At 44.1% G+C, this 16,703-nt stretch overlaps 1 protein-coding gene across 15 annotated transcripts in view; it reads left to right on the top strand.

The window, feature by feature from the left end:
* Window positions 1–16,703, top strand: part of UNC80 (unc-80 homolog, NALCN channel complex subunit) — a 175,886-nt gene that overhangs the window by 133,254 nt on the left and 25,929 nt on the right. For 14 of the 15 annotated variants that reach the window (XM_065561073.1, XM_065561060.1, XM_065561061.1 and 11 more), the window contains 8 exons: window positions 182–274; window positions 2,561–2,596; window positions 3,005–3,223; window positions 8,121–8,321; window positions 10,936–11,059; window positions 12,912–13,037; window positions 15,074–15,197; window positions 15,899–16,105. In XM_065561073.1, coding sequence (XP_065417145.1) covers window positions 182–274; window positions 2,561–2,596; window positions 3,005–3,223; window positions 8,121–8,321; window positions 10,936–11,059; window positions 12,912–13,037; window positions 15,074–15,197; window positions 15,899–16,105 — 1,130 coding nt within the window. The remainder of the gene's footprint in view (window positions 1–181; window positions 275–2,560; window positions 2,597–3,004; window positions 3,224–8,120; window positions 8,322–10,935; window positions 11,060–12,911; window positions 13,038–15,073; window positions 15,198–15,898; window positions 16,106–16,703) is intronic. The other variant, XM_065561071.1, reaches the window with a different exon arrangement.

Here is a 16,703-nt window from a genome sequence, read left to right on the forward strand (position 1 = left end):
GATAACATGGGTCCAGGGAGCTATGTATGGTGAAGCTGTGGTGCATACATAGCATGCTAGTGTATAATGACCGTGCTCATCCCCGGTAAAATTAGCACTGTGTTTTACCAGGTCATGGCTGAAGAGCCAATCTGGTTCTGAGAGATTGTCTTCAATATGCTATTGATTTTTTTCTGTACAGGCCCATGACTGCCCCTCAAATGAGCAGGTGTGACCAAGGCCATAAAGGAGCCACAACAGCCAACCATACCATGTCAGCTGGGGTGAATACTAGGTAACTCCAGTGGTTTTCTTTTCAATCCATTGCTCCCACTAGCCTCAGTTGGAGTTTTGAAGTGCAGAGTCCGTCCTGTGTTCTGGGAACGGTTCTGAAGGCACTATGTGTGGGAGGGAGCAATCAGTCACTAAGGATGACAAGGCCTGAAGAGAAAACAAAACCCCAAAATGAACCATGAAGTAAGCAACACCCCAATCCTGGATTCTCATTTTAGGACAATGTGACTGAACCAGAGAATGGGATACCAAACAGGGAGAAACTTACTCTAGATTAATTCTCCTTTGTTCCCCTTGGCCGACTAGAGATTTTATTAACCAGATTTAAAATTTCCCTTGTTTTGCTTCTGTCTGAGTCCAGTGCCAAACTGACAGTTGGACAGCTCCCATTTCAATAACAGCCACAAATGTGTGCATTCCTTCCTTCCTTGTTACTACAAACAGTGTCACCCCGTGGTAGAGCTCTGTACTGCATTCCCAATTGAAATGAATGGGGATTTGCCTTTTCACTAGTTTACTTGTTGCTTTTCATTTATGATCATCTTCTTGCAGTTGCCTTTATCTGGTTCCCTTTGCCACTGGGCAGAGACAGCAAGGGAGAGAATGGCATAGAATGCAGGAGAGAGCAGATATTGATGTGTTGTTTTTTCCCTACTTTGTTTGAAAACAACAGGAAGGAAATAAGGAAAGAAAAGTCTGAAGGGTTGTTTAACTAAAACCTAGTGGAGATGTCGGCCAGAAACCCATTACACTGCTCTATCACTCATGGCAAGGCAGTTCACATTAGGCGGCTGTGAGCACAAAACCGCCAGATATTATATTGCAGAGAAGGTGCCAGTAAGAGGCACAAAAGCCTGTTACAGATAATTGGATTTTATGAATCTGTGTGGAGTGCGGGGCTGGCTAACGTAGGCAGCACTGCCCTCTGTTGGATAAGTTACACGTTTCTGTGATCAGATTCTATGTTGTCATGTTGCTAGCCTACAAAGAGGTTAGAAGTCCGGGTATTACCAACAGCTAAGGAAAATGCTCCTTTAGTGCAAGCGGTAGAAGCCAGTGTTTTTGTAGCAAAAGGTTCTGTTCTGAATTTTATTTCCCTTGTGGTATCTGTGTGGTTTAGATGGCAGTTGTTGTGTTTGTATGTACAGTATGTGCAATGGATGATCCAGACTAGCCCCATGGGCTGCATATAAATAAAGAGAACCATTTTCTGAAGACAATCTAGATAGGTCCCTATCTCTTCTCCCCACATTGAACTAGCTAGTCTACAACCCCAGTTCTCCCTACTACTCCACCATGCCACAGTGACAACATGTACATGTTTAGGGCACAAATCTAGTTCAGTCACTGGAATCAGTGCATTAATTCATGGGATTGGGGCACCCATCCACTGATTGCAGTAGGATACAAAGGTAGAAAAATCTTAGCCAATGCTCATTTTATTGGTCTACAAAAATTGGACTTCAATTACAGTAAAACTGTGTCCTGACAGATTGTTAAATTTCCTGTCTAGAGACTCTGATATTGTGTGGTTGGAAAATCTTCTTGGCTCAAATCTCCAGACTTTTCTGATAGAGAATTTTTCGTATTCTAAAAGCAATTCAAAATATTTTTTTCTAAAGCTCCATGTTTCAAATTTGTTTTCTCTGTGGTGTTCTCCTCGTAACAGAAACTCAGTAGCGACAGCAGGAGTCTAGTGATACAAGACTTGATCACTGTTCCAGCTTCCAAGCTATTCTTCCTGGGAGTCAAAAGCAAAAAACAACAACAAAAATACAAAAACCCAACTCACGTTTGAAGAGTTTCTCCATTAGTTGAGATCTGTTCTCACAAAATAAAATGTTAGGAGGTAGACAAATACGGGAAATATGATAATGCCATTATATAAAACAAGGATATGCCTCACCTGGAATACTGTTTGTAGTTCTGGTCACCATATGTCAAAAGGCTATGACAGAACCAGAGAAGGTCAGAGGCAGGCAATGAGAATGATTAGGGGAATGGAACAGCCCTCATATGAAGATAGATTGAAAAGACTGGGATAATTTACCCTCCAAATGAGATGAAGAAGAGGGTTTAAACCAATCTCTAATTATTATGGGTTAGGATGAGATTTTTCTGGGGAGCAGCCTAGCTCTCATCTGCATACAGAGTGGGGTTTCTTGCACCTTCCTCTGAAGTATCTGATACTGGACACTGTGAGACAGAGGATCTGAACCAATATGGCAATTTTGATGTTCCTGAATTCCTATTTAGAATCACAGTGTCTGCATTTTCAACTTCCCAGGTACCCGGATCAAGGAGCCAAACTGCACTTTATCAGGTACAGTAAGACCCCTTTTCCATGGCATCTTGTGATGAACTCCTCCTAGATGGATTCCTAGTTCATCGGGTTCCACTTACAGTAATTGAGACAAGGGATGCTGTTTCAGGGGAAACCAGCAGAAGGTATTTCATTTAAACAAAGCTAATTCTCAGGAGGGTCCTGGAGGTAACAAACGCTCTTGCTCGCTCTCTCTCTCCCTCTCTCTCTCTCCTTACTACAAATGCCAGCTGCTTTGTCTTCCTTTTCCATCGCAGGGGAAGTGGCTTTTGCAGAGCAGTGATTACCTACCGAAGTACAGCCCTACCTGTTATGGAGGAGGGGTTCATTACAATCTCCTCATTTACCAAGCTGTTTGTGTCACCTTCCAGCTATACATCATACACCCTCACTTTTTTTAATCCCCAGGGAAAACCTTCACTTGCTGGAGGAAGGCCAGGGTCTCCCCCGGGAGGAGCTGGACGAGCGAATTGCTAGGGAGGAGTTCAGGAGGCCCAGGGAGTCCCTACTGAATATCTGCACTGAGTTCTATAAGCACTGTGGCCCTAGGCTGAAGATATTGCAGAACCTGGCTGGAGAGCCCAGGGTGACTTCCCTGGAGCTGCTGGATGTTAAGTCTCACATGAGGTACTCCACTCGCTGTACAAATCTATGTGTGCTTGTCTGTATAACAGTGAAGAAATGCACGCTCTGTATACAGGATGCTGTATTCAATTCCAAGGGCAAGTCTGACTGAGCAATCTACATTGCTCAGCCTTGGGAACTGGCTATTCCAGTAGGCTTCCAATCAGGATATCTGTCAACTTGCTTGAGTTCCACGAAAAGGGAGATGAAACATGAGGAGGAGGGGATGGGGAAAGACAGCAAGTTCTAGTCCCTAAGGAGTGGAAAGTGTGTGCTATAGTTATGAACGCAGAGGGAGTAGCATTCTGAACACAGACATAAAGGGAAGTGGGTTCATCTCAGGGATTTGCCATTTTCATTCCCTGACTCTAATTTTTCATAAAACCAAAAGTAATCATTTTCTTTTTTTTTTTTTTGTTCTAAGAAGCCCAATCTCCTTCCTTGTTTAACAGTTACTCTTATCACGCTGGCCGAGTCTTGCAGAAACTGTATTCGGTGTTCCCTAGATTGTGTCTGATTCCCTTTGTATTCCCTGGAGATTTCATACACTCACAACCAGTGGCAGCAGTTCACACTGTCAAGTATTTTGCTGAAGTTGGCAGTTGTCTCGAGAGTCACTAAAACATGCATGTGCTTTCTTGATCATCATTTTTCCACATGGGTGGGGCATGTATAATATTTGATATAATAACAAAAAATCACCTGCAGGTGAAATGACATCCTATTGGGTATTGTTGGTTCTACCTGCGCTGCAGGTGTGTTCTGATGGCATAGGTATTTTCTGAGTGATCCCTGGTAGTAAAATATCATATTGCCCCTATATAAATCCATGGTACGCCCCATCTTGAATACTGCGTGCAGATTTGGTCACCCCAGCTCAAAAAATACATATTTGAATTGGAAAAGGTTCAGAAAAGGGCAACAAAAATGATTAGGGGTATGGAACGGCTACCATATGAGGAGAGGTTAATAAGACTGGGACTTTTCAGCTTGGAAAAGAGACGACTAAGGGGAGATATGATCGAGGTCTATAAAATCATGACTGGTGTGGAGAAAGTAAATAAGGAAGTGTCACTAACTACTTCTCATAACACAAGAATTAAGGGTCACCAAATGAAATTAATAGGTAGCAGGTTTAAAACAAACAAAAGGAAGTATTTTTTCACACAACACACAGTCAACCTGTGGAACTCCTTTCCAGAGGATATTGTGAAGGCCAATCTATAACAGGGTTCAAAAAAGAACTAGATAAGTTCATAGAGGATAGGTCCATCAATGGCTATTAGCCAGGATGGGCAGGGATGGTGTCCCTAGCCTCTGTTTTCAAGAAGCTGGGAATGGACAACAGGGTATGGATCACTTGATTACCTGTTCTGTTCATTCCCTCTGGGGCACCTGGCATTGGCCACTGTCGGACGACAGGATACTGGGCTAGATGGACCTTTGGTCTGACCCAGTGTGGTCGTTCTTGTGTTCTTATGTAATTGTGTGTACTGTATCCTGTTATACAATGAAAACCAGGACTAATATGGGGCAGTTTTAATGTAGCTCTCATCATAACTTGTGGGTATATGAATGCTTTCAGAGGATATCATTGGAAGCTTCAGGATTGTTCCTTGAACTAAAGGCAACTAAGCACTGATAGGCCAGATTCACTGGGAAGGAGCAAAGATGGTTTTAAACCAATCTTCTGCTCCCCCATTCCTGCGGCTGGCTTGATCTCCAGAGTAAAGTAGAGCATCCCTTCGACAGCTCTGAATTATATCAGGCTGCCCACAGCCCCAAAGGGCCATTCTGGCAGCCAGTTATATCCAGGCCCCAATCAGATACCCTTTCACCCTTACGCTGGAGGCTGGGGTATAGGGGATGGTGTAGACCCACCAGGCCAGCTCTGTGCCACCCAGAGATTCCCCTTACACAAAGGAAATCCTCAGAAGGCTGATCTGTGGTTTTTATGGGTAATTTGCACCACTGGAGAAATTCAAAGGAGCTGTAGTGGGGTGCAGAACCTAACCCAAAGAATTTGTCGGACAGCTTCTTTCATAGGTAGAGGTCTTTGGATGAAAATCAGCTCCACAGGAAACATATTTTTGTGTAATATTAATTTAGATTTTGTTTAGCAAATTCCTGCAATTTCACCTCCATTTTTCATGTATGATCGAAACAGAATGCCTTTTTACATACAGTAAAGAGAGTCGTATTTAGTGGTTAGTGGTTAACTCTTCAACACAGGACTTCCTTATTATAGTAGATGCATGAAATTCTTGTGTGTGGTGCATGGCTGGAACATAAACTGATTTAAATACAGGTGGACGTGTGTGGTCTGGCAGTGTGTAGATCATTGTAATATATTTTCCTCTGGAAAGTAAGTGGTAGAGAATATCAAAAATAGGAAGGAATAATTATTTGTACTGCCCCATTTTGTTGCAGTACAAATTCTCCAAATATTTCTTATTGACTTCAGTGAGCCTCAGGAATGTACATTCAATGCAAGGATTTAGCTCATAGCATAACATTAAGTGAGGGGTGTGGATCTTCCATATTACATTGAGATCCTTCTTTTGTCATTGCACAGAGTATAAGGGGGTCTCAATTTGCACAGGCTGGAACTATTTTCTGTTTTATATTGATATGGAAACTTTATTTTCATGAGTTTGTATGTGTTGGAGTCACTGAACTAAGCCCGTCTATGTATCGTTCATCAGATGACTTAATAGTGTCATCAGTGAATTTTGTTGAAAGATTATAATGAATCAGGAAGTAGGGGAGTAGGTGGTAAAGCTGCTCATGGACATTTCTGCCTGTTTTCCAAGGTGAAAGTCCTTAAGAGATCAGAAGTTATCATAATGGAGCTGAGGGTCTGAATCACTGAAGTCACAGTGTAAGTTAGCTATAAGTAATGTGACTCCTCTACTGCTCCAGAAAATTGCTGGTTCAGTTTCAGTGCTAGAAACGACTGACTTGCTGGGATTGAAACAAATATGGTCTCATCCATAGTTAGCATGAAATCAAAAGGTGAGTCGTCTTTCTCCAAAGAATTTATAGTGGAAATTTTGAGGGTTCCCCTTTGAGAGCTGTGAGGGCCCCTGGAGCTTTAGTGGACTTTTTCTGAGGAAGGGATGGGAAAATCCAGTCTCAGATTCAAAGAACAAATCACAGCTACAAAGAGATTTAAAAAAAATAGACTATCTTTGGAATTTAAAGCTGTCAGATAAAACTGATCATAGTCACATATAACAAGATACAGTGGGTGACTATTTTGCCTAAGCAATTTGAATTAAAATCAGATCCAAGCTTAGGGTGTCTAAACAGCAAAGGGAATGTGTTTGGATTTTTTTCAGATTCCATTGTTGAATCCGAAGTAAGAAACTCAGCCACAAAAGCTGATAGCCCTGAGGATTCTCTGTGTATATCTAAACTCCTGATCACCTTTGCCAAAACAATATATGACTGGGAAAAAAAAGATTTTTGTTAATGTGCAGCTAAAAGAAGATCATGTGGCTTTCTCAATTCCCTATTACCACATTGTTAAATATATTACAAATGACCATAAAATAACCCCTACCTATACAGAAAATATATAGAATAGTGCTGAGCTGTTTATCTGTTACCATAAATTAAATTCATTCAGGAATGACAGTGCTCCGAGAAGGTGGATCTCACAGAGTTAAGGAGCTGTGGCATTTTGGCACAGCCTCACAGCACTACATATCAACAAGATTTCAAACAGTGCATTCCCTGCACTATCTGGGTTATGGCCTCCTGCTAGGAGCTGTATCTCTCCTTTAGTATCCTTCAGCCATTGCATACCACATTAATTTCAGCCTGAGACAGAGCTGGAAAAGCACCTGAAGCCTCAGGTTATAATTTCTTTCTCCTCAAACAATATTTTGTGCATGTTTTATGGCTGTTTTTTCTTCCGACTTTTTCCTAAGCCTTTCCCCCATCTTCCCCTTAGTGGCCTGCTGAGTAGAGCTAAGAGGAAATACTCTTCCAATACACAGTACTGGTCCCCAAGACCCACCTTTCCAAGGCTGTTACTAGAACTAGTTGAGCAGTTTTCAACAGAATAGTTTTCTTTTGGACAATTTAGTTTTGTCAGCATTGAAACATTTTGTGGTAATGTGTCAGTTTCAGCACATCAAAAAAAATTAGAGCAAGTCTTCAAGTATGTTTAACTGCTTTTCATATTCCAAGCATGAGGTAAATGTTGCCATGGGCGCCGATGGTGGATGCTAAAAACCCCATAAGCATTGCTATCTGGGAGAGTCAGAAAGAGCCAAAAAAGTAATAAATGAAGCTAGTGGGAGAAGCAAAATGAAGCATGCTGGGAGAAATAATCCTAAACAACACAGATTACATGGATCTGTGAACCATATTAAGTTAAGTGCATCTAAATTGCACAAAAATACACACAGTCATCCCACTATATTGATCTGGTAACATTACAAAAAGACAAACCACTCCAGCTTCACTGACACATTACAGGTGATTGCAGCATGCTAGCAGAGACCCTTCAATAGGATTGCCCATATTATATATTATTATCCATTGAACACAGATACTATGATGCCACTTTTAATAACATGAACTAGCTTTTCTTTATGTTCCTTTTGGTGCAATTTACCAATCCACTATCCACATAAACATACACATGATGATGTATTCCTTATATACCACACACGAACATGCATAAATATTGGTTCCACAAGAAGCTTCTTAAGGGGCCAGGAATGTGTGATCATTTGACCTAAGAGTTTAAATTGCAGTGCTCTTACCTCAAATATCCTTCTGTTAAAAGAGATTGGTGATACCTCCACCAGGCGGTTGGCATGGCTCTGTGTGGAGAAGCTCACGTTGCAGAGTATCAGATTTCCCTCTTAACAAGCCATAATTTTAGGTTGGCAGAAATTGCACATTCCCTTCTGAAGCTGGCACCTTATGACACCCAGACGATGGAAAGCCGCGGGCTCCGGCGCTACATCATGGAGATGCTGCCCATCACCGACTGGACAGCCGAGGCCGTGAGACCTGCCCTTATCCTCATCTTAAAGCGATTGGATCGTATGTTCAATAAAATTCACAAGATGCCTACTTTGAGGTGAGCAGGTGTAACGGAAACCTTTGGGTCCGTTTCTGATGTTGCAAGCCTTGAAGTAAGGGTATGTCATTTTATTGACAGTGTCATGCTGCACTGACTTTTACAGCAAAACAAAACAAAGACGCATTTCTCCTGTTGGTGTATATGTATGTCGCCATTTTTCTTGGTGCCGGCTTCCGGGCAGCAATAGAGGAAATGCATATTTTATTGAGGGTGACCATAAGAAATGGAAATCTAACACTTTCCCTCTCTCCCAAAATAAGTCTTCAGGCTATAAAGATTCTCATTATCTCTCTGTGTCTTTTATGTTTGCTGTTTTAAAAGACATAAAGTTAAATTATGGGAAGAGTATTTTTAAAGTCTCTGATTACTATATCAATCCTATAAGGCTCTGTACAAATGATAACAATAGTCTGGGACTGTAGTACTGTTCAAATGCACCCTGGCAATAGAAGACATGAGTGTAGCAATCTCATCTAGCTGGTGAATGGTGAAAGCAACATCACAAGAAGCAATGTGGGAGGCTCCAGGGAATGATAATTGAACATGGGGCCTTTCGACCTCACTGATGTGACTCCAGTCCAGGTTAGTAGCATAAAAATCCCCATCCGATGGCCTTTTGGTGGCCTGTGTCGAAGGCGTTGGTGGTCTCGGTCCGGTCCCTTCTGGACAAACACCATGACCGTTTCCTTGAATTGGTGACCTTGTTAGCAATGTTAGCTGAGAGGCCTAGGATGGAAGGGTATGGAGAAGGAACTCCTCTCTCTTAAATACCATCCATCCCACCACAGAATGTCTGAAATTCTGATCATGAGAGGTGCCATAGGCACCAAGCGAGATGGGGAGATATGATCTTTCTCCCTTCCCCTCTTCTCCCGCCTTCCCATTGCATTCCCCTTCATTAAAAGAAACCTTTTTAAAAAAAACCTGCCCTTGTAGGGAATTGGGGCCCACTTTTAATGCTGCCTCATCTTGCCAGTGCTGTTTTTTGCCATTATCTTGCTGTCTTTTTTACCATCCCTTCTTCATCTTGGGTCCAAAAAAGCAGCCCAGGGTTTTTAAAACAAATTCCCAAAAGCCCCCCTCTCTCTGTAACCTGTTCAGAGGTTGCTGAGCAGCTGGAATCCCTGTCATAGCCTCTCAGTAACTCCACCTGCACCTCCAGAAAGCCACCTGACTAGAATCGCTCCTTCTGACAGGCATGGGCACAGGAGGAGCTGCTGGGTCACTCGCCTTCCTTCTACTAGCTGACCCAAATGCACCCACCAGCTCTCACATAGTTTGGCCAATCAACCTATATTAAATGGTGTGGGGGGCTGCAAGCACTGGTCCAGCTCAGTGCTGCTGCTTAGGGAAGCAGGCCATTTGACCCATTGGGACTCACTGGACCCATCTGTAGGTTTTGAACTGCTTACCATAGATGTCCAGCTCAAAAATGGGAGTCTGATCTGGATGGTATAAGCGTCGCAGCACAGGTTCGCTATTTGTGGGCGTTCCTGTTTGGGGAAATCCTGACAGGGATTGACCTACCTGTGCCCAGGTATATATCTGTGGTGCAGTATCTGGCTTACATACTGCATAGCTGGTACTCCCTGGGCGAGGGAGCCTACCATGGAATCTGACTGGAAATTTGATACAGTACCACATCCTCTAGTAATGCAGTGTCTGCCTCATCCTTGCCCCCAGCATCCAGATTACCCACCGTGCTGCACAGACTTGGGAGGTGTGCTCCCATCCAAAGAGACAGCCCCTGAGGATCAGGGGCCTGGGAAGCACATTGATGCTGCCTGTGTTGTAACTGGTAAAAGAGATCTTTTGTCTCCAGGGCTCTCAATCTGGCTCCTTTTACAGACTCTAAAATTACTATAAAGGAAAAAGTAATTGTTAGGGGATGTAGTCAGGGCAGGTTATTGGTTCTGGGAAGCAGTAACCTATCTGTCCTGCCGTGGGGGAATGCAGAAGGTGAAGTCTGTAGTGCTGTGTCTGTCTGTGCCCTGGGCTCAGGCTAAGTGGGAGTCCCCACAATGTAGCAGACTAGACTGTGTGATAGTGGGGGAGGAGCTATTCCTAAGTGCTGGAGTTTGTTTCACTCGAGGTTTTGTGGTGAAGTCTACATGAAATCAACAGGGATTTCACAAGCCCAAGTGGAATGACTATGTCCGTCACTAGGACTGCCTCAGCCGTGGCAGCACTGCTTTCCTACATGTAAAACAAGCAGCGGTCATCAGACAACTTCATCTGAGCTGGCTGTCTCGTGGATGTCCCAGTTTGCACCCGCAGGCTCGCTTGCAAAGGGGAAAAGTTAGGGAATCCGAATTCATTCATCCTCTCTCTCTCTCTTTCTGTTTTTGTTGTGACGGTTTTTGTGTCATTAATCCAGCGGGGCAGGAATGCCTCTGCTACCTTCCCAGTCTCACCTCTAACTCCCAATGTGTTCTGTGCTCTCTGAACAATGTGGGTAAAACTCTTACCCCTGGAATGCACCTTGTTGCCATCATGGATGTCATTGCTGTCTTAAACGTTCCTTGTTGGAGTCACCGTGTATCAGTCACCTTGTTTCGGAGTGTCTGGTGGGGGAGCCAACCAGCTAACGGCACCTACTGTTGTATTCCAGGCGACAGGTTGAGTGGGAGCCTGCCAGCAATTTGATTGAAGGGGTTTGTTTGACACTTCAGAGGCAGCCAATCATATCCTTCCTGCCTCACCTTAGGTCACTGATCAATGTCTGTGTCAATCTGGTGAGTAGCCAAGTGGCAATATTATAAACCTTTGCTAAGCTTCATTCTGCTGTTGACTTTTCTGGACTGAAGGTTAAAGTTGATCCCTTTTCCTGTCATCTATCCACCTGTGCAAGCAGACTTCCCAGGTGACGCTAGAGATAGTGAGGTGCATTTTTAAAGTGGTGCCTGGGAAGATACAGGGACCAATCCCCAGGGTCAAGTGATTTATTTGTGTTACTTCCCACGCACCACTTTGAAAATCCAGCTCTGCATGTTGCGCTGAGAGTTGAGGGCTGCAAGTTGGAGAGTGGGGTGGTGGAGACTGCACACACCTGGTAGCAATGGGCGGGTGGGGCTAGGGGCAGTTTCAGTTTATAGCCGGGAAGGAAACTTTTTACTGCTCTGTAAAAGGGCATTGAGTGGCTAGTTAGAGGGTTACATGAGTGGATTCACTCTGCCATTTGTAATGTCCCTGGTTTGATCTAGTGCAGGCTTTTGTCGTACAATGTTCAGTTCTCATCCTTAATCAATACACAATGATGTTGGTGTGTTTTATGCTTGAGCACAGACAGCTCTTGTGGTTTTCATGACTAGAAAGATGGTATGCACAGAACTCTTGGAGCCTGTCTGACCATTTGATAGTGATAAGCAATAACTACATGTAATATTGCTTCTAAGATCATGATACCTAGGAAGTATCAAGTCAATGGAGCTATGACTGTTTACACCAGCGGGGGATGTTTCAGTCTGAGTTGGAAGAAATACCAATATTGGGGGAAATGGATAGGGTAGCACTTTTAGTTTCATTTGGGTTAAAAATATTTGACTTTGAGTTCTAGAATGAAAATGTGTGGCCTTTTTTTTTTTATGCTTTGGAAAAACTGATGAAGTTGATGATTGTGCCGAAGAGCTTAAAAACAAAATAAAAGCACATTTCTAGCTTGGCCACGTTGGCATTCGTCCGCAGCTTTATCTTCATTCAGGATCCAGATAGCGTTTACATACAATGCAAGGGGGAGGTGGGTGTGCGGTGGGGAGCCCCAGTAACGGCCGGAGTTCTAGTGGCTCCTTTGTTGTGGTGGCAGCCGTGTTTGCTCAATGGCGAATTGGAGACCTTTTGTCTGGGGCCAGCTTTGAAAATTTAAGCCTTTACACTACTCAGTGTTGCATCAATAGCAGCAAACTTCCCCCCCCCCCCCCCCCCGCCCTCAAATGGTATCCAGGAACATGGGGAAAATCTTTAAATGAAAAGAATAGGGGGTTTTCACCTCTGAATTTAAGCCTAAATTTGTCATTTGGATTCAGAGGTTAGTTCTGTTAATTTTACAAAACAGAGTCCCCAATAATACATTGTGCTTACAGAGAGTCTGAACATTGTACAAAACTTGGCCTGGATCTGGCTAATACTGGATCAGCCTCAGGACATTATTCTTCCAAGAGATCAGCAAGGGAAGGAAAAGGATTACAAGTTAATTGCAAACTTCCTGCTTGTATTACATTTTTCCATGGAATACAGTAGCTACATGGCATACCCTCCAACTCTACCTATTCTACCAGTCCAGTGCTGGTTACTCAGGGCTGGTACTGGGTACATTCATGAAATGTACCGGTTTCCCTGTGCACTCTGTCCACCCCCTCTGGCTTCCCCTGTAGAGGTTCCCTACCCTCTCCACCCTTTCCCTGCTAGAACCATCCCTTCTCCTTTGTGGCCCCAGCTGCCGCGAGGCATTCAGGGGCACTCCTGCTCCCCGAGCACCCCAGTCTCGCACCGGCTGAAGTGTACCTGTTTCTCTTTCACAAATGTTGGAGGGTATGGCATGGGTGGAATTGCAGTAGTCAGTGCTGGTGATGTGCTCTGTTTGTATTGCAGGTGATGGGAGTAGTAGGACCCTCCAGTGTTGCTGATGGATTACCCCTTCTTCATCTCAGCCCTTATCTCTCACCACCTCTGCCCTTCAGCACAGCTGTTGTCCGGCTTGTAGCATTGCAGATACAGGTGTGCCTGCCCTGCCTGGTATCAGGCCCGTTTAGCTTATGGTTGAGACACCAACTCATAGGTGCTCTTTTTTCTGCAACAGCTGGGCAAAAACTGTGGAACAAAATGTCATCTCTCCCTTGTAGGTCAAGGTTTGTAGTACCAGAACAGAACTCAGATCTTAATAAGCAGCCAGATCCTCAACTGGTGTCAACTGGTGTAACACCACTGATGTCAGTGGAGCTATGCTGAATTACACCAGCTGGGATTCAAGCTCCGTACTTTGATTCCTCTCAAGATCTAGGAACCAAGCAGAAAGTCTTCTATTACCTTTTGTGAACAATCCTGTCCTAGGTCGCTCCCACGCAGCCCCACCAAACTCAATGGGGTGTCATTTGCGTAACTGAGAATGGGATTTGGGCCCAACGAGCTAGTACCAAACTGGCGCTGTTTGTGCAAACAATACATAGGAGAGAAAAAAGTCCAAATGGACACAGATGGTTGGCTTTTAAACTGCTTATCAAATATCATCCTTGATTGTCCAGAATAGTGAACACACGGTGAACCCGTTGGAGGAATTTCATCAGTATATTCCTTTTCAGATCGATGCCATTTGTTTACTATTTTGGACATAAATAAGTTTTTAAAATAAATTTGCAGGCAGCTATTCCATGTGCACTTGGACTCTGTCTGCTTCCATATGCGTTATACCTCCGTGTTGGCATGAAAACAAAGGGAATAGAGAGCTACACAGGGACAGAATGAAGGTGCATGTTTCTTGACCCTAATCTGTATTTCAGCCAGTCAGAAGATACAATGACCTCATTCGGGACTATTGTGCCCGTGGACTAGTGCACCTGTGGAACAGACATTTCTGTTTATAATTAACAAATGAGTGGCACGTCCACCATCCAGTTGAGTGCTTGGACAGGTTTTTCAGAGTATGGGGAGTGTTATGGAAAAGAGGGGTATAGAGCCAAGGCATCAAAGCACAACATAGTCCCGTTTACAGTGGAACCGGAGATAGCATCCATAAGGTGAACATTGGCACGGATCGGTGCAGAGACATTGTAGGCTGGATGATTGGTTCTTAAAAATATAAGAGCCACCCATACCTTCTCTCAAATCTTTACCCCTGTTTAGAACCTAACTCCAAATTAATCTTTTTTTTAATCATTCTGGGATCTTTGCATATGTGTTTTGGTTTTTTTTCCATTTTCACATGTTTTACCTGGGTTTCAGAAGGTATCAAAACTAGAAATTTCATAATACCACCAGTATTCCCAGCAGGATCTGAAGTGGAAGTGCTGGAAATCCCACAAGATTCTTCTCTTGGGATTTCCACCCCAGTTTTGCAGACTCAAGCGGTTCTGAGGTTCAGTTTCAATTCACACTTAAGTATCTAAAAATTTGGATGCTCTATCCAAGCTTTGAACCTTCAGCGGTTTGCCCAAATTAGTTTCTTCCACCACCACTAAACTTCTTCTGCCTTGGACACGAACCTGTTCAGGCTGAGGGGGCATTTCATTCAGACTCGAATAACTGTCAAGATCCAAGTGTGGGTTTTACTTGTTTTCAGGAAGGGAGGCCACCATAACATCAGGGTTTTATGGGTCAGTGAAGCAAAGTGAAGAGGCTGGGAAGTGAGGGTGGATCCCGGAGTAACCTCCACATTCAGAAAATGGGGAGATGCTGTTTTTGTCATTGGTATAATTCCCTCTGCTCTTTTTTTTCCAGGTAATTCAGTCTGGATTCTGATCTCATTGGTACCACCGTCGATTTGGAATAACAACAAATTGACTCCGAATAGATTGGTCTGGATTTATAATGGTGTACTTGAGATCAGAATGCCCTTTATCACTTGATTATGTTAAAAACAGGTGACATTTAGATGCTCTACTCCTATTCAGGCCTCCTCAGAGCTTGTAATTTTATCAGTCCATCACCTGTGTTGTGCTATGTAAACAAAGCCTATGGGAATCATCATTCTCCACAGTGGTTTGTATTTCTAACCTTCTGATGAAATCATTTAATCCTTTCTTATTATTACTGCGCAGGCTTTGAAAGAAGATTTTCCCTTAAGCCATGTGATCTCCCCATTCACCAATCAGGAGAGAAGAGAAGGAATGCTTTTAAACCTACTGATTCCGTTTGTGCTCACAGTAGGATCTGGAAGCAAAGGTCTGATGATTATTTAACAAAAAGAGTTCCCCCCTCCCAGACAACAAATATTTGCCTTTCCTACTGTTGCTTCTTATTTGGTTTTTTCTCGGTGTTGTTAGAGCTCATTGGGGTGATGGAAATGAGCTACAATGGGAGCTGTTGTTTCTCCTTTTTGTTTCAGCTGTGTCACAGATCAGTGGTTCTCAAACTCACTCTTTAACAGATGCGCACCTCCTTTTGAAATCAGAACAATGACAGAGTTCTGAACAAGTCAAAATTCACCATAGTGTAAGATACAGAGCTACGGGGGCGGGAATTTGCCACTGTTGGTTGCTGTTCACCCGGTTCCTTGCCAGTTGTCTGGTCCAAATCATGCTCTCACTCCGTCTTCTTCTGTAGATTGTGGTCACTTTTACGCGCCTACCTCAAATACAGGCGTGAAAGCAAAGAGTGAGGGGAAGAGAAGAGGTTGAGTCATTATGCTCATAGGGTTTGATGATGCCAGACAAGCGTGCATTTTGGAGATAGAATAACTTTGCCTTTGCTCACAGGAGAAGCAACATAACAAGGTTGGGATGGGCTTGGTTTGAGGGATGTTCTGATTACGTCACTGCTGGGAACTGAAAATGAGGCTGAGGCTTTTGCATGGCTTTGAGAGGATCTGGCCTCATCTGTTTTCTTTCTTTCCTTTGCCTGCCACCCCCTTTGATGGATCTCAGACAGTCCCTGGCTGGAGCAGCCTGAAGTCCTTTTGTTGCTCCAGACTGTTATTAACATCCTTCTGCCACCTCGGATCATCAGCACGTCCCGCAGCAAGAACTTCATGATGGAGAGCTCCCCTGCGCACTGCTCCACCCCAGGGGATGCTGGGAAGGACCTGCGCAGGGAAGGGCTCGCAGAGTCCACCAGCCAAGCGGCTTACTTGGGTGAGTGAGAGCTTCCCCTCACCCATCAAAAGAGAGAAAAATAAAAGGAAGCGTTTAGAAAACCCCTGGGAAGGCAGAGAAAATCCTCACAGGCACAAGCTGACTGGAAGTTATGTCTGCCCTGCCGCCAGAAGGTGTCATTTCCAGCTGGAGTAGACACACCCGCCCCAAAAACAGAAGTGTAGCCATGGCAGTGCATGCAGCAGGAGGGGCGGTGATCCCGTCCAAGACCCTAGATCCTTACTTGTGGCCGCTGGCCTGTCCCACGCTTGGGCCACTGCAGTTGTGCGCTATTTTTAGTGTGTTATGGCTCCTCGAGGTGACAATTATACCCCCGGCTACAGTGAAGGCATACGCTGAGCCATTTACAGCTGCTTTAGCCACTGCCATGAGCATTGAGTGGTGCACATGCTGCACCAAGCCAGGAATAGCTCTGGCAGGCATGGTCTTGTTAGAGATACTTCACTGATTGATAGATCTTCTCCTGCTCCGTTTGCTCTTGGGAGGGGTAATTGGCTGCTGACCTACGCTAGCACTCACACACTGGTCAGCTAGTCTGGGCAAACTTGCAGAGGAGGTGGAGTCAAATCTGCATCCA

This window comes from Chrysemys picta, chromosome 11 (genome assembly GCF_011386835.1).
Source record: "Chrysemys picta bellii isolate R12L10 chromosome 11, ASM1138683v2, whole genome shotgun sequence".
NCBI classification, from domain to species: domain Eukaryota; kingdom Metazoa; phylum Chordata; order Testudines; family Emydidae; genus Chrysemys; species Chrysemys picta.